Source organism: Vicia villosa, linkage group LG2 (genome assembly GCF_029867415.1).
Source record: "Vicia villosa cultivar HV-30 ecotype Madison, WI linkage group LG2, Vvil1.0, whole genome shotgun sequence".
NCBI lineage: Eukaryota > Viridiplantae > Streptophyta > Magnoliopsida > Fabales > Fabaceae > Vicia > Vicia villosa.
The window spans coordinates 230,508,822-230,531,944 of NC_081181.1; the positions used below are offsets into that span (position 1 = coordinate 230,508,822).

The following is a 23,123-nucleotide window of genomic DNA, read 5'->3' on the forward strand; positions in this document are numbered from 1 at the left end:
TCTCTCAAGGGGCTATGTTGGGATCTAATTTCTTAGAGGCTTTTAGTTTTGTTTCTTTAGGCGTTTGGTCCAATTTGCTCATCAAAATGTTTGGTAGAACATGAATCATGTTTTGTTCATCTATGAAGATGGACAGTAATTGCATACTCAGGAGCTAGATAGCTGCACAGGATTTCAATGAGACAAATGTACAGCAAAGTGTAGTGTGCAATACAAGTGCATTAAAAACATGCTGACTATCCCGGTTCAATGTATGTGAAAGCCTAAAGCCAACTTAAAAAAAATTAGTTGTTAGTTTCTATCATCTTTGACTAAATTTTACTTATCTTTCTACCAAATTTCAATATTAATGTTCTTTTCTTTAGAAATCACATGGTTAATGACAATAAGAAAACACCAAATATATGAAACAATATTGAGAACCTCATATCCAAAGTTAAGTAGGAATGGACAAGTTCTTAATGATCTTAGTATATAGAAACTTTAACTTGTTATGTCAAATTAAAAATAAGTAAATCTTCTTAAAGAAATTTGTATATTTTTTCTACCAATGTAATTGTTACATAAACCCTCTTGCTAGAGAGGAGGCCACTCATGTTGAGCCCAATAAAATTGATGGGGTTGGGTCAATAAATACCAAGCCCAGATATATCACTAAATCACGAAAATTTGAACGGTCACCTCCTGCGTTATACTGGCACCCTCTCCAATATGCGTGTTTTTACCATTATATCCTTCAGTTTTTCATAAAGTATGAGCACGAACTGTAAATTTCAAAACTACACCGGTTATTTTGTAAAAAAGTACAAAAATACCGGAAATTTTACAAAGAATACCGAAATTTTTTGTTTTCTATGAAGAAATACCGTCATTTTGAAATTTATAATATAGACTGGTATTGCTATACCGAAAATTTTAAAATATCTGGTATGTACCAAAAAGTTCTGGAAATTTTGGAAAATCTGGTAGACATCGAGGTATTGAATTTTTTGGATTAATTTTGTGAAATAAAAAATCGATAAAATATATACATAAAATGGAAAATGTGCTACATATAGGAATTCAAAACAAATTATGATGACTTCCTAACTTCGTCTTTCCAGTGTCTAATGCGTCCAACATATGTTGCTTCTCATGCTTCTGCATCTTTAGTATAGTTCTGTCTTCAATGGTCAATGACGAGAGGCAATGGACAATCAAATTTCAACTTTACCTGAACTCTATGATTGATGTTGACAAAACTAACAACAATGATTTTATGCCTACTCGTATACATAGGTGGAGCTACGACAAAGGGAAAATGTGATGTTAAATTTCTTGGACAGGGAGAAAAATAAGACACAATATCTGCAAGCAATATGGTAATCCATATTAGGAATCTTTATCCCTTTATCCATACCCTACATACTTAAGGTAGCTACTCGCAACATACTCGTAATTGTAGAGACCGTGTCATAAAAAAATTTGGAATACAATTGAGGGTGTTGATGAACTTGAGTATCTAATTGAGTCCGAACCAAAGATTATGACTCTTCGCACCATCCAAGTGGAGCCATAATAACACGGAAACCACAATTTACATTTTTACCATCATCAACAATATCATCAATGTATGCATCAAATTGTTGGAACACAAATTCAACGACAATAATCTCTTTTCTCAATTGGTCGACAACATATCTTGAGCTGGTTTAAATTTATTTTTCACGAAGCTAAACGAGTCGAGAATGTAGGTTTCGATAGCTCAAAAGGCTACGAAATGATCCAACGTTCCATTCTTCCGTAGATAGAACTACGGAAGGTTATGAAACCTCCAAAGCGCAACAATGACGTCGGATCACTGTTGCAGAGAGTTAAAAACGCCATTTTAATGGATTAATCGTCCATTTTACACATGAAACAGTACCTACACTATCTCTAAACCATATTTCTTACACTGCTCAATCATTTTTACACCTAAAAATCGAATTCAATCTCTATTACAAAAACTCTAAAATAACTCGAAACATCGAAAACTTACCGATTAAATGGAGTTTGGAACTTGTTGGAATGTGTTGGTAGTTGATGTTGATGTTATCGGCCGAACTCAAGAGGAAGAAAACAACTTCGGTGGAAGTTTAATTTTTGAGGTTGAGAGAGTTTGAGAGTTTTGAAATGAGAAAGTGAAGAATGGGGAGAGGAAGTGTCTGGCGTGAATATAACATCAAATGCTTTCGTAAATGTATCTACGGAAGCTTCCGTATGTACATCTACAAAACAAAACAATGTTAAATAAAAAAAGATACTTCCGAAAATATATCTACAGAAAAAAGACATTTTAGACAACTCGTATAATGTGTGAGATATCCAAATAATATGGTAAGATATTTTCTTAATTTAACTCTCATTGCGGAAGTGAGAATTTCTTTAATGGATAATACTAAATGTTCAATTTTTATCATGAATATTCTAACTTTAATTTTTAGTATGCATCTTAAAAGCATGTGTTGACATTACCATTAAGAAAATGAATGCTAAACTATTTTTATAAAAAAAAAAACATAAATGAGAAAAAACAAATATTTAGTAAAAGAAATAAAAAAAATAAATCAAAATAAAATGACAAGGGCAAACTACCAAATAAGACAATTAGACATGATGATGAATTGGAGGAAAACTAGAATAAGCACTGGCAGGTACAAAATCAATTCACATGGCCTGAAATTGCATAAAAGTTGAAAAAGAAAGAATAAATTTCCAATCAACTAGCCATTACAATTGACTTTGGGTATGTGAAATACTACTATAATAAGTAGCTGGTGATTGGTAGTTACGATTATTAATATTCAATGTATAAACTTGCAAGTTAATTAATTATTTGTGTTAGGCTTTTGAGTAACGAATAATTTGGTAATACAGCAAGTAAGTAAGTATATGACAGACCATGGGGCATGATAAGGACGTCCGAATTGTGGCCGTCTGATGTGAATTCATGATGACCACTTATAGACGGCATCAACAGAATTGACTCGACCATAGACATAGCATCATTCATTTTCACAAGTTTTAGTATTTTAGCACGTTAGACAAGAATAATAAAGTCCTTATATCACATTCACTTTCTTAGTTAGTCACATATAAATAAAACCTACCTAATTAATACTCCAAAATAACTTTCACATTTCCATTTATTTAAAAATAAAGTATTCAAGACACAACCAAACAATTAGGCTCGAGTGGTAGACGAGTTTCTGTTAAAGACGAAATTCGGAGAATGTCGAATTTAAAAAATAAGTATTCAAGACACATTTTCCATATAGTACTAGGCCGAACATATTCGTTTTATTTATATTTTTACAAATCGATTTAAGATTTTAACTATGCAATCTATGTTATTTGTTCGTTTTATTTTATTTCTTTTTTCAAACACATATATTAATATAAATTTTATTAATTTTTAGAGTATATTGACCCGATCTACTTGTTTTTTTTAGATATAAACGTGCATTATCTACTATTTCCACTTTATCCTACTATGTTTTTTTTTTTTTATGTATAACAAACTTAAATAGAATAGACATGTCATCGTCTATGCATATTACATACGGATGAAATATTACTTTTAAATGATTATGAAATTCAGTTTTTCTTAAAGAGAGAGTTTATATTATTTTTGACCGGTATATCAATTTGAATGAATAATTTTTTACCGGTACGTCAATTCCTAAAACATCATCTTCCAAGAGGAACTTCAAAAAACTCGGTGAATCTTCTAAAGTAGAGGAAACCTTCATTATATAACCATGATTAGCTAACATATCTACGCATCTATTCGTGTCTATGTACGAACGGGATATTATCACAACCTCATGCTCATCTATAAACTGATTGATATTTTGAAGTATAGCGACACAATCTAACTGTCTTATCATGCCTTCTTCAATAGCCTTTATCACCATGATAGAATCTACATTCACTTTTACCCTTCTCAATCCCAATGCCTCAATTAATTTAAGACCTTCGAATACACCCGAGAATTTCGTAAGTAAAGCATTACACTCGCCTAGGAATTTTACGAAACCTATCCTCCAAGCACTTATGTGATCTCTAACAAGCACTTGTTTTTTTTAGAAATAAACGTGCATCATCTACTATTTCCACTTTATCCTACTATGTTATAAACTTAAATAGAATAGACATGTCATCGTTTATGAATATTACATATGATGAAATATTATTTTTAAATTTTTAAATGATTATGAAACTCAATTTTTTTTAAGAGAGTTTATATTATTTTTGACTGGTACATCAATTTGAATGAATAGTTATTGCTTTTATTTTTAATAAAAATTAATATTTATGTCACATAATTTTAATGTTTTTGAAATATTTAGTTAGTCAATTAGAAATAATATGTCAAACTTAATAATAAAATTATTTGTCAATTGAATTATATCTTACTAATTCTAAGAATATTTTTATATTTAGGAACAACGATAGTATTTTATATAAGAGTGCCATTTTTCATTATTAATATAATTTTAGTTAATTTTTTAACTTTATCACTTGATTAACTATTTATATTACTCTCAAACTATTATTTTTATATTTTATATTTAGAATAATAAAAACATATCAATAATTAGTAAATATAATTTAGTAAAGGGAAAAGTTATGTGTACACTGATTGTTTACACTTACACCGTAAGTGTATATATAAAGCATACTAGTTTTATATTTTAATAATTTATTCTATCTTGGTTTATGTGCAAGACTTTTTATCTTTGTTATTGAATACGGTGTATCAATACGGTGTATAAAAACTGGTGTAAATATAGCACCCCTGTTTAGTAAAATGACATCGTTTTTTAAAAAAGAGAGGGTTGGAGTTCAAAAGAAAAAGAACTATAAAGAAAATTTTAAAGAGTAAAAAATTCCTAAAGCATCATCTTCCAAGAGAAACTTCAAAAAACTCGGTTAATTTAAGGTCTTCGAACACATCCCAGAATTCCACAAGTAAAACATTACACTCGCCTATGAATTTTGAGAAACCTATCCTCCAAGCATCCCTCTGATCTCTAACAAGCCCTCCACAACCAACCATCCTATTATTTTTACTAGTACCATCAATATATAAGTTTACCATAATCGCCACTGGAGGTTACCATCGAATGTCTCCTCTTATTATTCTTTCTCCTTGCAAGGATTTGTAAAGAATTTGAGCTTTAGCAAACTCGCTCTTTCTTTGCAAAATATTCAATATCGATTCATAAAGGCGTTTAAATCTGTCGATATGAATTTCCTTATTTCTCCAATTCTAAAGAGTATGACAAGCTATTGCCCATACAACATTCCAATTTCCAACCCCGCATTAGTTATGGTTATTCAATCTTTAAGATCCATCTTAAAGAAATCTTCTATAATAACACTAGGAACCAAACTTCTCCGCACATGCATGAAGAGTAGTTTCGCACACCCCACCACAAAAACACATCCCGCAGCCCCTATTCCTTTTTTACTTTTGCAGTAATTTGTTAGAAGTCTGTCATGTTAAAATGACACAATTCTCATTCTTATTCTTTTATATGTTGTCATTTCTCTTTTTAAACAAATTTATTGATATCTTTAATTAGTATGTGTTTTATTATATTTTAGTCTATACTAGCCAATTTTAATATATAAAAAACAAATCTATAGCAACTAGTTTTAGTAAGTTTGATCAAAACAAAAAAGTTAGGAGTAGCATCTCACATCACAACTGTAAACTAATGTTTGAGATCACCACTTTCACTGCAGGCGCGTTATTGCATACATTCATTTTTAATTTTATTTTATAAATATAAGTTCCTATTTATTTTTAATTAAGATTACACTAATGACTTTTTATTAATAGTTATATATTAATTTAACAATCATTTGTAAGAGTATATTTGAAATTTGTTTACTAATCAAGATTATCTTTTTAATTTGTAAAAAATATTTTAAAAAACATGTTTATTAGAAAAAAAGAGAATACTATGTTATGTGTATGTTTATAATGTGTAAGTATGTAGAGAGAAGTTTGGCACAAGTGATTGGTGTACGTGTGAGTATTATAAATCTTAAAATATTGGGTTTGATTTAAACTCATCAATTTTTATTTCTTAATATACTGCCAATTGGGAATGAATGTACGTTGGTTACTACTTTAAATAAGTATCTAATTCTTTTATATTGTGAAGCAGGGTAAGTAGAATTGTTAAAATGGGTTATCTAATTATGACATACTCTGAGTTTTTTTGGGTTGCATTAAAAAATCTTCTATAATATGAGTTTGAGAATTACTATTTGAGTTCGGCTTTAGATGAGTTTCGGACTATCTAGACGTAAATGAATTTTTTTATTTAAAAAATAAAACTCCGTAATATTTATTATAAATAAAATTAAAAATTCTATTATTTTAAAAATAATATATTTTTAAATACTATATTATTTAGGGGTGTTCAAAACAAAACCGACCCAATACAAAACCGCAAAACCGAACTGAATCAAATCAAAACCGCAAGAAACCACATTTGGTTCGGATGTTTTTGAGCCATTTTTTAACAAAACTGTGCGGTTCGGTTTGCGGTTTGTAATTTACAAATCGAACCAAACCGAATCAAATTGCGTTACGTTACAACCAACATTCACTTAACCCACAACCAACCCAAACTCAAACCTATTATGTCTTAATCTTACGATTACGAATGATTTTCCCTTACTCATATTAAGTCTTCTCAAATCTCGCCTAACGGTATCGCGCCTTTTTTCTTATTTTCTTTTCTAAGTATATATCACATCTTCTTCTCTAGTCTCTCATCTCTTAAGTTCTTTCTTTTTCATTTTATTATTTTTATTCTACTGTTCTCTCTTCCAATTATGTTTTTAATGTTCCTCTTATTCTCTAATCTCTCATCTCTTTTGCTATTTCTTTTTCATTTTCTCTAATCTTTCACTACTCTTTTTTTCTATTTCATTATAATGTTTTTTATATTATTTTATGCTACTATTTTATGTTTTTTATTCCACTTTTATCTAATATGGTTTTTGTATATTAAATGGAAAGTTGTTGTCCAAATATGACAGGTTTTGTTGTTATTTAGTAACACATAAAATGACTAAATACAAAGTTATGTTATCCTCTATATGTGTATGTATGGCTCAATAATTTAAAAAAAAAAAAACTAAACCGATCCAAACCGCATTGATTTAGTTTGGTTTGGTTCAGTTTTATTTCTAAAATTCAACCGAATCAAACCGAACCGCACCCTTTTTTCTCTTGCGGTTCGGGTGATTTTTTTACGTAAAAACAGTCTAAACCGTAAAGCGAACACCATTATATCTTATAAATACTATAATGTGTTTCTAAATACAATATATGTCTAAATTATATAAAATAATACTTGAATATTTATCATAAGAGAAAACTAATATAATACGATTAAATAATGTTGATTATTAATATATAATATTTAAAAAAAGAAAGATTGAATAGAATAGAGATAAAATTTAATTAGGTGAGAAAAATTAATGTGCTATTTTGGAGTAAGACAATATAAATATATAAATATTAATATATATTTTTAATTTTATAATTATGCGGGCCTAATGGGCTATCCACGACCCATATGGGTTAGCCCTAATGGGTAGCAGGCTTTTTAGGGATGGGCTAAAAAACCTTAAAAATATGAGCTCTAATTTTAAGGCCCAAGCTCTTTGATTTTTCGGGCCTGGCGGATCGGCCCATATGGGTTAGCCGATTTTGACAGCTCTAGGTGCAAGACATTATAGATTTCAAAATAAATCTAAGTTCGAAAATACTTAATAACTGAATTCGGTTTTAATGATTTGTTACGAAGCCATGCTATAAATACGAGGATGACAATATGGGAAAATATGGTAAGAATATATTAAAATGAAGCTAAGATAATTGCCACAAGATTAAGAAGATAATTGAAAAAGTTTGTTGAAAGATTGAAGAGGTTTGCTCGCATGTTAGTGAAGGAAACATTAATTATTTTATATCTCTCAATTAACATATGAGTTCTCTCTGGATAAAAGATTATCCTTTTTGGAAACAAAGAGCTAAGGCTCATTGATGCAAGAATGACTATCTTAATACTCAGTTGTTCCATATTACAACAACTATTAGAAAAAAAGTCGACATTATAATTTATCTTACTAGTGATAATGGGAAATTAGTACATCGACTGATGGCATGTGTAGGATTGCTCATGATTGTTTTACAGATTTATTTCTCTCGATATCGAATTTTATGAGCTTAAAGAACCATTATTTATGCAGAGGATACTAATATGTTGATTGTATTTTTTGTTATTGAGGAGTTTAAAGAAGTCATTTTTTTAATCAAGTGGATAAGAGTCTTGGACCCGACAGTTTCAGTCTTGGTTTTTATCATCAGTTTGGGATACTTATGGCCATAAAAATTTAGTGCAAGTTGTTCTTGGTTGGAGACTGGTGTTTTTCCACCAAGTCTTAATATGACTAAGATTACGCTAATTCCAAAAGAAGTTCAAACATCTAAGAAAGATTAGAGACCGATTGCACTTTGTAATGTTATATATAAAATGATAGCTAAAGTGCTTGCGAATTGTCTCAAGAAAGTTTTTGATTAATACATCTCTAATAATCAATCAACTTTTGTTCTTGAGAGATCTATTCTTGATAATGCTATGGTAGTTATTAAGGTGGTTCACCGTATGAAGTCAAAAACGAAAGGCATAAATAGTGATGTAACTCTTAAATTAAACATAAGTAAAGCTTTTGACAAAATCGATTAAGATTATTTCAAGGATGTTCTCGTTAGGGGTGGCAAACGGGCATTAATGAAGCAAATGTGTTGCTCTTCATGTTACGCACTGACTAATATTTTATGAGTTCAACAAGTTTTGGGTACAAACAAGTATCTCAGACTACCATCTTTGATTGGTAGAAGTAGAAAAACAACTTTCAAATTTTTAACATAAATAAATAATTTGAAAAAGGATTAACTCTTAGAGTAGTAAGTGTTTATCTCAAATAGGAAGGGTGACACTTATCTAGTCAGTTCTCCAATCTATTCCGACAAATGTTATGTGTATTTTCTTCTTGCAAACCTCTTTAAGTGTCGAGATTGAGAAAATGATGATTTTTTTAGTTTGGAATAATCGAGATAAAGCCAAGGGAATACATTAGCTCTTTTAGGACTTTTTGTCTATACATAAGAATGACGAAGGTATGGGGTTAAAAAATCTAAGTGCCTAAAATTATGTTTTATTTGGTAAACAAGTTTGGATTTTTATGACAAATCCAGATAATTTAGTCACTCGTCTTTACAAGGCTAAGTATTTTTCTAAGTGTGATTTCCTTAATTCAACCATTAGGCATAACCCTAGTTATGTGTAACAGAGTACTTGGATTCCAAAACTTGTGGTGCGAGGTGGGTACAAATGCAGTATTGGATCAAGAGAGAATATTCTGGTTTGAGACCAAAATTGGTTGTATGATAGCACAACATTGGATAATCCTTAGTCGACCAATCAGATAGTAGATAATATAAAAGTTTCAGATCAGTTAGTTACTAATTCTAAATAATGGAACTCAAACTTAATTCAAATTCTAGTTGAGGTAGAGAAGAGACGAAAGTTCTCAATACTTCCCTGTTTGAAGAAGTTAAGGTTGATAAGCTATTATGGAAGCTTGTAAAGAGTGGAAGTTTTTCAGAGTGTAGTGCTTATTATTATTGTAAAGAAGATGCTAATAATATTTAACATTTAAGGGTTGGTGAGAAGTTGAAGCTTCTTTGGAAAATTAAGACTCCTCTGAGGGTTAAAAAAAATTTGTGGCGTTTATATAGGAATTGTGTGTCAATTAGAATGCGTTTGATAGACAAATGTGTTCAGTGTCTTATTTAATGTGGTGTATGTGGAAAAGGAGTTGAAGATGTTAAATATCTATTTTTATATTGCGAAAAGAGTATCGAGTGTTGGGAGAAAGTGGAACTTTGGTTTATGTTGCAGCAACTGCTGAATAATAATGCCTTTTTTGCCATAATATTTTTATTCGTTTGTGCAAGTCTTAAATCAAGATCAACGGGCAGTGTTCTCGACCATTTTGTGGAGTATTTGAAAATGTAGGAACAATTAAATCTAGAATCACATAGAAGACTCTCTGGACATTATTTGTAATTGTGCTTCTTATTTGTTATTAGGATGGAGGAATGCCCAACAATTTCGATCGAGCAATATCACTCAAGGTCAATGGTCTACGAATTTTATTTGGAGCAAACCTTCGGTAGGACGTCTCAAATGAAACATTACACATTTTTCTTTAAGTCTTGTAACAAGGTAGGAATATGTGATTGCATTTGAGATGATGAGAGATAATTTATCATAGCTCGGACGACTGAATAGTTTTCACCTATTATCGAGGTTGATACATGGGAAATTTTAGGCCTTATGTAAGCTATCAATTAAGTGCATGATTTTAATATTGATGTGGTGAATTTTGAGCTGGACACTAAAAATGTAGTGGAAAATATGAATAAAAAGCAACTAAACGTTGTAGATTTCAGTATTATTACTTATGAATGTAAACACTCATTAACCCTTTATTTTATGAATTCTCATATTAACTCTGTTAGAAAATGAAGTTGCTCATACTTTGACACAAGAGTGGCCTCATCTCTTGCTTGTTTTTGACAATTTTATCAATATGTCGAGATGTATTCATGATTGTATTATTAATAAAATGATTTTTTTTAATTTATATTGCCCTTTTATGGTTGATTTTTGGTTTATTGTGTGTAATGCTTTGATAAATTTTAATTGTCTTTTATCTCTTCTAGTAGTTAATTAATAAATTATTAAAGCATTTACAATAAAACACTCTCAACTAGGTGCCTAAACAAATTTATATATATATATATATATATATATATATATATATATATATATATATATATATATATATATATATATATATATATATATATATATATATATATATATATATATATATATATATATATATATATATATATATATATATATATATATATATCAACCCATCATATTTACTCTTTTATTTTTAAGTTATAAGTTTTTTTGTAAGTATCTCAATTATAAGTCATGTTACATTGCCAATACAATATTAATAATGTTTCTATCCTATCATCTATTATTTATTAGTCTTTTTTTCTAATTTTATATCATTAATAAAAATTAATTTTGTAAAAATGTTTGTACATCATTCTTTATATATAAAAAAATTAATTATATGTTTTAATTTGTATAAAATAAAGAAAAAAAGATGTCATATAATTAAAAATGAATAGAATAATATTTTTTAGACAAAGTCTCCAAATAAATTTAAATATTCTAAATAAATATGTATTTTAATTTAAACTTAATTTAAGTATGAGTATTACAAATTTGTTTGGCACATAATAAATTGTTTGTTTGTAAACATTAGAGAAAAGTCAAACTGAGTATTTCTTTACTTCATTTTGTTTGGTTGCAAACATTACATAAAAGTCAAATATCATGTGTTATTATTCACATATAAGATTACAATAATCTAGCTGTACTCACTAGGTAGTTAGGAGTACAAGTTAAAACCATACAACTCATATATCCCTCGAAATGCATAAAACAATCCCTAATCAAACATTTAACTTTTGTTGAATATAATTACTATTTTTCTGTTGAGGCACATTACTAACCTATATGACTGAATCAGATTAAATTAGAGGACTATGTAGCACATTATTAAAATTAAAACCAAGTTAATGGCACCGTTGAAAAAAGAAATCAACGGATGAAATCAATGTCATTCTCACTAGTTGACCCTTTTAATACAATAACATCTACATATTGCTATTTAAATTAAAAATCATTACCCAATTAAGGAGAATAATGAAAATTGATTGTATTGTAAACACAAAAAGCACCTTTGAAAAATATATTACAATATCAAAGTGATTGAAGATAATTAATCAATACATCAATGTCCTTGGTTCCTTTTTATTTTATTTTATTCAAATATATTCGGGGAATACCGAGTTCGATTCCTGGCAGAAACAACGCTTGACCAGTGCACGTGCCTCCGTAGCACGAGCCGGATTAATCGATCTACTATGTAGGTCGGAAACCGGTGCGAAAGCCAAAAAAAAAATTGAATTATTTACTATTTTTAATGAAATTATCAACAATTCCACGTGATTTTAATAAAAACCATTTCAATAAGCAATAGGATAAGCCAAATGTAATGATCTAAGCTTAACTTCTATAAACTCATGAAGAATAATAGTGATGAATAACTATCCTTTAGAATTATCTAGATAGTGAGTAATTGATTTATGCAAATGTTCTAAATATGTGAATGGTGAATGTAATTATCATCAATGAAATGAAAGGAAGCACTTTAGCATCTTTTAGGTGCTATAATTTTTTATCTCATTCCTCCAAATTAATTCAAATTAGGTTAGATGGTGATTCCAGTGTTTGATGAAGGAGAAGATTCTTAGTGGTGGTTGCTATGTATTGAGAAATTTTTTAAAGAACAAAGAACATCTGATACAATGAAGTTGTCGAAAATTGTGACGAAATTACGTGGTCGTGCTTTCCGCTGGTGGCTATGGCAGTTTCAATGTCAACCACCAAATACTTAAAATGCATTTATCATTGCGTTTCTCTAGTATTTATCTGAATGGCGAAAAATATTACTAATCGAAGAAGAGGAGGAGCCGTATCTAGATTCAATGAAATTCATCGAAAAAACTTCCCTTACAGAAGATTTAGTTTTCGATTCAATAATTGTTCTTTTTGACATCAGAGTTCTTATTAGACCACCCATAATGAAGCAGACACAAATTCAATCACCGACTCCGGTGGCATCTCCGACTAGTGCGAAAATTGCAGTAACACCTTTGTGTAATCGTTTGATCTCTTTGCATTACTCCTACGCGCCCTTCACATAACAAGTACTTCATGCACAAATATAAAGTTGATAGAGTGACGCATAAGATGTTAAAGTATTTTCATTCACGCGTTATTTTAATACCTGGGTTTTTCACGCGTTATTTTAATACCTGAGTTCATTCAAACCCTTTTGCGAAAGTAAAGTTTTTTCAGGTATCGATTGTAGTCAAAGAATATGTATCGATACCCGAGAGCAGGTTTTTAAACAGTTGAGTCCAATACAGCGAAAGTGCTCAGAGGAGATTGAGAAATACACCATTTTTATAGCTACACAAAAGTAACGAGTCTGTGACGAATAAGTTCGGCCTTCAACGATTTATTCGCCACGGTAGGGCAACGCGCTGGCGAAAGCAGGCCTTGTCCACATTTATCTATTTTCTATAACAATGTTAGGATTCTTGTAATAGAAGTTAATGCATCATTTTGAGAAGTCATAGTAAGCATCATGACCCCAAGTCTAGTTCGTTTCATCATATTTTAAGTGATTTTTAATTAATCTATTTTCACTTAAGTGCCTTCTCACTTAAGGTGTTTCACAAAACTCCAATTTTCAATTGCTTTAAATTTATACCGATAAAATAAGATTTGGTAATCAAACCTTTGGTCTCTATGGTTCGATAACTTTTTATATTACTTCGCACAGTCGTACACTTGCAGTGTGTCAGATACTCCCCGAACGATTCATAGGACCCTTGGCGAACGTTGAATAGGATTATTGTTGATACCTTCTTGTGTGTGTTATCCAAAAACTGCTAGATTATTTCTTCACCAGGTCTTGGTAATTAGTCATAGACACACGTGGTAAGTTCAAGTACCATTTCACTGTGGCGTCCATGAAAATGCTAGAGGATATTTTTCACTTCAAGGAGTCGTTGGGCGGATGATAGCCATATGGGTTAAAAAGGTGATACATAAGGGTCGCTCCTTTCGCCAAACTTTGTCAGTGGAGTGGTTGAAATTTCCAAGGATGCCCCCCATTTTTGATAGAAAGAGGTTTGGGATAAATGATTTCAATTTCCGCAAGTAGCTCTGCCTCTTATTGTTGGTGTTGAAGGTTGACAACGTTTTCTTCCAAAGTTTGATTATGGCAGCACAATTATTCCATAGTAGTTTTCATTTCTACTATGACCAGGAAATCGTAGTAAAAACACTACCTTTAAGCATAATGCCTTGCGTTTGTACCATATTCAGGGTGGCGGTTGGGGAGCTTTTTGAGGTAATGTAGTTGTGACCCAAGTTAGTTTTACCGGAGTCACACGATGGATCCAATTGTACTCGCTATAAGTACAATAGTTTAGAGAAAGAGACTGTTCACGTAGAGATTGTAAGAGACTCTATATTTTTTTCCATGTAATTTGTATCTATCCCAATAACCTTATAGGTTAGGGATTTATAGATATTTCATGGGCTTATCTAGGAGTAGTTTCCCTCATTCCATCATCATGAGCGTGGGGCAAAAAAAGACTTATTCTCCCTCAAATTAAGAGGAGTCAATTTTCCTTTTTGACTAACATCCTTCCACTATTATTCTTCATAAACCACATGTGATAATTGAGGCAGATACCGGGTGTCAGATTCAAAGCCTATTGGGCAGTTTTCCATGTCCTTCAGCATCGCCTGACCTCGGGCGCCTTGGTCCATTTCGGCATACAAACAATGAGATGAAATTCAAATTCGTCTAATAACTTTAATGAGTTCCAAATCACCATAATCCATAATTTAATAAGATTTTTGCTGAAAATATCTTTAGCAGTAAAAAAGAGAAGGAGGATCACTCTATCTCATCCTTCTAATAAAGGAGAAGTTCGCATGTAATGCTCTATTAATTGAAAAAGACAAGTTAACCAAATTTAAACCTTCAAAACTAACACAAAGTAATACATATAGAATATTTTCTTCCTTCTAAATTCAGAATAAAATATAAATTCAAATAGAATAAACAAATTAAATCATAATAATGAAACACAAATAAAAAAAAAGTTTCCTATAAACGGATATACTATATAGATAGTTGAGATTGAGAAATTAAATAATTATAAGCGTGAAAAGCATTATATGTACTGTACGCGACTACGCGCTAAAGGTAAGAGAGTAAAGAGCTGGATACAGCTAAAGAAAGAATTGTTAGAATGTTACAATCTCTCTCTCTCTCCCCATTTTCCTCTCTTAATTTCTTTTCTATATTTCTACCACTTACTACTTCTTCTTAATCCACACTTTAGTTAACCCAAAAAACACACTCTCTTTCTCTCTCTATCTATCTCTCTCTCACCGACAGTATTATTTTCCTCAAAAACACAATGACAGATCGAGTATACCCCGCCGCCAAACCCGCCACCACCGCCAACGGAAACGGCGTAACCACCGCCAACCCATCTTTCCCAGCCACAAAGGCCCAACTCTACGGCGCCTCTCGCCCAACCTACCGTCCTCAACCCCACCACCGCCGCACCCGCCGCCGTTGCTGCTGCACTTTCTTCTTCTACCTCCTCCTCATCATCCTCATCCTCCTCCTCCTCATCGGCCTCACCGGCACCGCCTTCTACCTCATCTACCGCCCCCACCGCCCCACCTTCACCGTCACATCTCTCAAACTTTCCTACCTCAACCTCACATCCTCCTCATCTCTCAACTCAAAGTTCAACGTCAACATCACCGCTAAAAACCCCAACAAAGCCATCACCTTCGTTTACCAACCCACCTCAGTTCAAATCCTCTCCAACGATATCGACGTCGGAAAAACAACAATCCCCTCTTTCAAACACGGCAAGAAGAACACCACTTTGCTAAAAGCTTCCATTTTAAGCAAAGGAGAGCCACTAGAAACCGACGCAGCATCAGAATTGAAGAAGAACATGAAGAGCAAAAACGGGTTACCGTTGAAAGTGAAACTAGACACGAAAGTGAAGGCTAAATTGGGAAAATTGAAGACTCCAAACGTCAGAATTAGAGTCTCTTGCGACGGAATCAGAGTCCATGTTCCCACCGGTAAGAAACCGGTGGCGGTAACGGCGTCAACGTCGAAAGTTAAGTGTGAAGTTGACGTGAGATTTAAGATCTGGAAATGGACCGTTTAATTGATGAAGTAAAGAAACCCATGTGGAAGAAGAACACATGACAGTATCTTAGTCAATAGAGGTGTGTTTTTGTGTTTTGTTTTTTTTTTGTTTTTTATTTTTTATTTTTAATTTAATTATTTTCTGATATTTATTTTGGTATAATTTGTTCATAATTCATATTCATAATTATTACATAAACGCTTGTAAATGGCGACAAAAAGACTACTTGAGTTTCAGTGGGTGACAGTTGTATGCTAGTCTATTTTTCTTTAGAAATATATTTTTGTATTATTTTTTTCTTTCTAATTTGTGAATTTTAGTTTGGTGCGTTAAATAATGCCAAATTGATTCATAGAAATACAATAATGTCGAATAGAATATTTACATATATGTTCTAACGGAAAGCCTATCTGTCGTTGTCTATTGTTTATGATATTAAAAATGAAAGGGCACCATTTGGTAACATATTGATTATTTAAAGCAAAAGTTAGGATATCTCTATTGCTGGACAATTTGAATTGTGTATATGTCTGGCGCACGTAAATACCAAAAATGGTTAGCTCTAGTGCTATGTTAAGGGAGGAGGCTAGGTTTTGTCATGAAGAAATGATAATTTACTCATGACAAGTGTTTAGAGAAATTGACTGGTGGAATGGTATTATGGATTTTGAAGGCCGTATGATTAAAATTAAGTTGTGTAGATTTAAAATTTGACAAAGAAATAAAATTATCATATCAAATCCAATGGTTCAAATCACCATGCAGTTACTATTTGACTGCAAGGGAATCCATTTCTAAGGAGACGTTGAAGTTGACTGGTAGAAGGAATCCATTTCTAAGGAGATGTTGAAGTTGACTGGTAGAGTAATTGGATGCAAGGTCTTATTGGGAGGGAACATTTGTTTCATATTTTGAATAATTTAGGGATTTTCTAACTTCTGGGAAGTTCGGTTTGCAAGACATATTTAGACATTGGAGAAATAAAATTTGGTCTATGAAAATCAACATTAAGACCTTTTAGAGTTAGGATTTGTTCAACCATAATGATTATCTTATTTTTTTTCCAAAATTATTTTATTGGACTCTCCTAACTACATTACCTACATCTTCGTTCCTATTTACCAAAACTATATGTTCGACTATTCTAGGTCTAGGTTATTCGGCTGGTTGGGGCACACTTGTATTCTAGGTCTAGGTTATTCGGCTGGTTGGGGCACACTTGTTGTTGCACTTGGTCATTAGGATATGCTTAAGTAGGTGCTTGAGGAACACCAAATAAATCATTAGTTCGACTCATTTGTTGTGCTAACTGTTGGGAACTATGATTAGTGTTTTGAATTAAAGGAAAAACAAATGAAATGCGAACCTTTATTACATCAAAGAAATCGACTTATATACTATGTACAAAAATAACTGTCCGAAACGATTACTTTTTCATAAATTTGACACGGATCTGGCTACGTGGGTTCTGTCTTCTCATTCGCCTCCACGTGTCTTTAACATTTAAACTGTTTCAAAACCGCTACTATTGCTTCGAATTGTCATTGCTGTCGAAAAATGTCTATAGAAAAATGTCTTCAAACCACCTAACCTTTGAAGACACCTTATACGTGAGTCAGACTCACCACCTCTATAGAAAATCATATCTATCAAATTTACTAAAAAGTCCGCTTGATGTCAAAAACATAACTTAGTCACCTGTAAGCAACCTGTGTATGCATCTTAAATCTTCCATTCATGTCGAAACACTAAGCAAAAATTAGCAAAAATCTCATGCTAACAATTATATTATAATTTTTATGCATATGTTTGACTACATGTGAGGCGTGTGCCTGTGTGGTCTACTTATGTAATGCAGCAAGTGATGAAAGTGCCAATCTCTTGCAAATGAGCCAGAGGTGGCAGCTGCTAATTCTTTTTCCTCTTCCCAATAATTGTTTGGAACTTATCCACCCACTTCATATATTACAGCATTTTTTTGTTGTTACTCAACCGACTTCAATTATTGCGCTTTTCCCTCTGGGCTCTACCCAATGCTATGCTAGCCTTTTCTTGATGGGGCCAGTTTTTCTTTAAATTAAATAAGTTACTCTTTTTATATTGTAATAATTTTATTAAATACAAAAAACACATGTTATATTTTAATTTAATTATTCAAGTGTATACAATTTCCAACAATGCGTCGATGGTTATAACTTATAACAGACTGATAGAAAATTAAGACAAAAATAACAGTACGATACACTGAATATAAAATTCACATTTGTAAATACTTTGAAGATTAACAATAAATATAAAAGGACAAATCAATTAAATAAATGCACAGAAGAACACCGATATTTTTAACGTGAAAAACCATTCGATATGAGAGTAAAAACTACGAGTCGTCCAAATCAAAAAATAGCTCGACTATAATCAATTGAGAGTATAAGAGAGTCTTAAAGTGATTCACAAACAAGTGCTAACAACGGTAAATCACGAAGCAAAACTAACTTACAAATAAGAATAAAAACACTAAAAAATAATTCAAATCTGCAGCTCCAATGTGAGGCACATATTTCGCAGCTCAGATCTTGTTTTCAAATTATGAATGGTCAAAAGCTAGATACATGAGTTGCGAACATGTCCACAAAATTTTAGCTTGATCCGACGGTGAACGAATCAGAGATCGTTGATTTAATGGGACTGATGCAGAAAAAACGGAAATGAATTTCTCTCTTTTTTTCTCTCTTTTAAATACTTTTTTCTCTCTTTTAAATTCTTTTTTTCTTCTCTATCTCCCTTCACCCTAAATTGACACTCTCCACTTAAATAAGTGAGAAAAATGGGCTATTCATATTTGGGTTTTTCTCCATATAGGAAGGGAACTCAAGCCCAACAAATCTCTCTCTCACACAACTATGTGGAGGAAATCGTCAAACCGACGATATCACAACAAGCTTCAAATTTCCCTCTTGGTAATGCTTTAGTTCATCATATCAGAACCATATAATATTCTTGTGACATCCATAGTTTTTTCTCTTTTCTATCACTCATGATTCTAATGCCAAGAATCTGTTTAGTTGCTCCCATGTCTTTCATGGCACATGACTCACCTAACTGCTTCTTTAATCTGTCAATCTTAGAAATATTTTCCCCTACAATAAGCATATCATGAATATATAACAACAGGATAATGAAGTCATTGTTAGAAAATTTTCTAACAAAAACGCAATGATCTGAAGTTGTCTTATGATATCCTTGATCACATATAACAGACTCAAACTTCTTGTACCACTGTCTTGGAGCCTTCTTCAACCCTTATAAACTCTTTCTCAATCTACACTCATGATCTTCTTTGCCTTTAACTTGAAAACAATCGGGTTATTTCATGTAGATCTCTTTCTCCAAATCACCATGAAGAAAAGCTGTTTTCACATCCATTTGCTCAACCTCTAAATCAAGAGTAGCATCCAAACTCAACATAGTTCTAATTGATGACATCTTTACAACAAGTGAGAAAATCTCATTAAAATCAACACCGTTTCTTTGACGAAAGCCCTTCACCACTAATGTAGCTTAGGTGTATTCTTCTCTACCTTATCAATGCTTCAACCCATTGTCTACATTTCGCTCTTTAATCATTAGAACTTGGTTTAATGCTTTTAGTTCTTCAACCGTCCTTTGCTCCACCTCTAATTTTGTTTGCAAAGTAAATAATATTTTGCAAAATGAACTAGAGGTGAAAGAATGAGAGGTTGAAGAACTACGAGCATTAAACCAAGTTCTAGCCGTTTAAGAGAAAAATATGGATAAGTCTTGAAAAATTCTTGTCTAACATTGAGTGGTGTAATTTATTCTTTTAATATAACTTAATTTATCATATTATAATGTTCTAGATTAGATTGAAAAGTTATATGTTTAATGAGCACTGACGAAATAAACGTTCCACATAATTTATAATAAACCCAGTGTATATATCACAACGATTGTTTAGAACAACCGTTGTTAAATATTATGCGTTAAAGAATGTCACAACGGTGGGTTGAAGTAACAATTGTGATAGGTAACACACTACCTAGTTTATAATAACGGTCGCACGGGCGTAGTTGAAAGCATCATACATACAACAACTCCTACCTCACAAAGGTTGGTCAGGCATGGTGGTATCCCTTTTCCAACCGTTGTGAAATGATTTCTATGTAATAGTGAATAGGAGTAAGCCCTAATAGCCAATCAGTATTGGTTGTATATGCTTTTTGTATCATGACCTCTATATATATATATATATATATATATATATATATATATATATATATAAGGAATTGTATTTATTATTTTATTTGTATATGACATAATAAAGTCTTTGAAATAATTAGTCTATTTAATGACATATTAAGTGTGACTTAATCGTGAGACCTCATTAAACATAATAACGTTATTCGTAGTCAAGCTTTACTGTCAAATAGGACAACAGTATGAAGATATGATATGTCAGATGCCACGTCGGATGTGTCACACATACAAACATAAACGGCGTTTTGAAAAATAGACGAAAAGGATTTAAATGACAATATTTGAAAACATAAAAGACTACATTGGTCTTTTTAAAAATTAAGGGACTAAATTAGACTCCGAGATAAAATTAAGGGACGAAAATTGATATTTTGCCAATAATGATCAATTTAAAATAGTTGGATATGAGAATTTTTAATCTTTATTGGATATATATCTTTGTAGTCTTCGAGTATTTTGATGCAAGATGAATAACTTGTCTTTCGAATATTCATCTTCCTTTCAAACCTCTTCGCAAGATAATCAGATGAAAAATAATCTATTGGATATATATCCCCGTGGTCTCTAAGTATTTGGATACAAGTCGTATAGTTTGCTATTCGGATACTCGTCTTCCATCTAAAAAAAATCTCAATCCATCAAACATATTTTTTTCCACCCAATGGCGATTAAAATCATTTTCGCAATTAAAATCAACCAACAAATAAACTTTTGCTTAAAAGAACTACGTAGCTTTGAATTTCTCATCCCACCAAAGGATATGTAGGAGTGAGACTCAACTTCTTGTCAAACACTTAATAAAAAAAATCTATTTTTTAGTTCTTTTCATTTTCAATTACTTTAATAAAAAAAAAAAGAAACTTAAACATTTTAAGCTAGCACTTTTTCAAAATTAACTAAACGATTCTTGTTGAGTACAACAAATGCGTATGGTGCTAATGTCTTCTCCGCACATAACCGACTCCCGAACTTGAATTTGGTTGCAATGAGCATATTTTTGTTCTTCAAAGGTTTTGTCGATGTTTCCCTTTTAAAAAAATAAAACTTTGGTGGCGACTCTGTTGATTTTGAGCGTTCATGCTCTCGGGTATTTTTTTGCACCACGATAGCTAACGACTCTGCTGGGGATTCTTTTAGAGTCATACCTAGTTTATTTAACTTTGCGATGAATATTAGCTTTGTTTTTATTTCTTCTTGTGTTTTTATGTTTCCTTTATCTTGTTTTATTATACTTTATCTATTTCTTTATATATTTTTCTGCAGGATTTGAGAAGCAATGTTTGAGTGAAGCTCTATACCCAAGCTTTGAGAAAAACCTAAGTTTAAGTTGGTGGTTGTGTAGTTTTGGCCTTCGAGATGTATGTCTCGCTTGGGTGGCATGAAGGCCCTGCCTAGAGTAGATCTTCTTAAGGGAATTGTTGTCTAATGAGTATTTGTTATGGCGACAATATTTCTCAAGAAGATGCATGACTTTAGGGACCTTTTGATTAGAACCTAAACTTGTTGTTAGGACTGATGGTTGTGAAATGTTGGTCCTCGAGATGTATGTCTCGTTTGGTTTACTTGAAGACCTCACTCATGATAGATCTGTTTCACGACATTGCTGTTTAATGAGCAATTCATTATGACGATTATACTTTCAAACCGGATCTGTGGCTCTGAGAACCATATCTAACACCTTGGAGTCGATGGTTGTGTAGTTTTGGCCTTCAAGATGTATGTCTCGCTTGGTTGAGACGAAAAACCTCACCGAAAATAGATTTTCTTGATGGTATTGTTGTCTAATGAGTATTCGTTATATGATGACAATATTCTCAAGTAGGATCTGTGACTATAGGAAATTTTTTTCTCAAAATAAATCTAGAGCTTACCTGTGAGGGAGTTAATGATTAGTTAGCCCCTAAATATCTCCCACCAACGTTTCTCATAAACCAGTCATACATATCATGGCTTTGCATTCCCCTAAAAAAAAATTAGCATATCAACAACTCGTGCATCCGCATTCATCATCATGCATGCACCTGTTTCAAAAAACTCATTCTAGTTTTCCATCCTCAGACATATACCAAACAATTAGTCGTACAAGCTGACTCCCCGATACTCTTACAAAACACGAGGCAACTGTCAAAGAATCATGGATCAGTTGGAACAAAATCAAGCTACATTAAGAAAAGATGTTGATGAGATGAAAAGCAAGATGGACTAACTCTTGGAAGCCATGTTAGCTATGGCAAGGAAAGAGAACAACCCTTAACCAACTGTGAGTGTTGAGAATGCCACTCCACTATTTGGTTTTACTTCAAACCCGCAGCCTGGGGTGACTAATCAGTTCCCAGAATTAAGTCTTCACCGCAAGCTGAAGGCCCTACTCAACCTCATCTGGTACGAGTCATAGTGTCTAACGTGAACGAAGACCCTGCTATGAAAGAAAATCATGTTGGCCAGGCTGGGCATCCCTCACCTCCGAACGCTCTTGAGGATACTCAATTTGATTACTACGAACCAAATCCTCAAGATGCACACACCCAATGACAAATGTAGAGTCTTCCGAGAAATATCGTATTCAGGAAGAAAGGTTGGGAGCTCTAGAGGGACACGACGCCTATGGATTAATGGATTCTTCAATCAATACAATTACATAATTGAGTTTTTATGTCTAAGTTCTAAGGATTTTCTCTACATTAGTGATATCTTTCATTTGTTCTCCATTCACTTTCATCTTACTTCCTATTTTCATGAATAGATTGAAATATTAATTACTCCTCTCACTAGTGTTCACTTCTAGAGTTTCAAAATCTCTTCTCAAAGC

At 32.1% G+C, this 23,123-nt stretch overlaps 1 protein-coding gene across 1 annotated transcript; it reads left to right on the forward strand.

The window, feature by feature from the left end:
• Nucleotides 1–15,118: 15,118 nt before the first annotated feature.
• Nucleotides 15,119–16,425, forward strand: LOC131654204 (NDR1/HIN1-like protein 6). Its single transcript, XM_058924631.1, has one exon. The coding sequence runs from the start codon at nt 15,281–15,283 to the stop codon at nt 16,055–16,057; it is 777 nt and encodes a 258-aa protein (XP_058780614.1). The 5' UTR covers nt 15,119–15,280; the 3' UTR covers nt 16,058–16,425.
• Nucleotides 16,426–23,123: the final 6,698 nt, after the last annotated feature.

What these genes read in the sequence shown, in the direction of transcription:
- LOC131654204 (XM_058924631.1), top strand. Translation starts at nt 15,281, where the DNA reads ATGACAGATCGAGTATACCCCGCCGCCAAACCCGCCACCACCGCCAAC.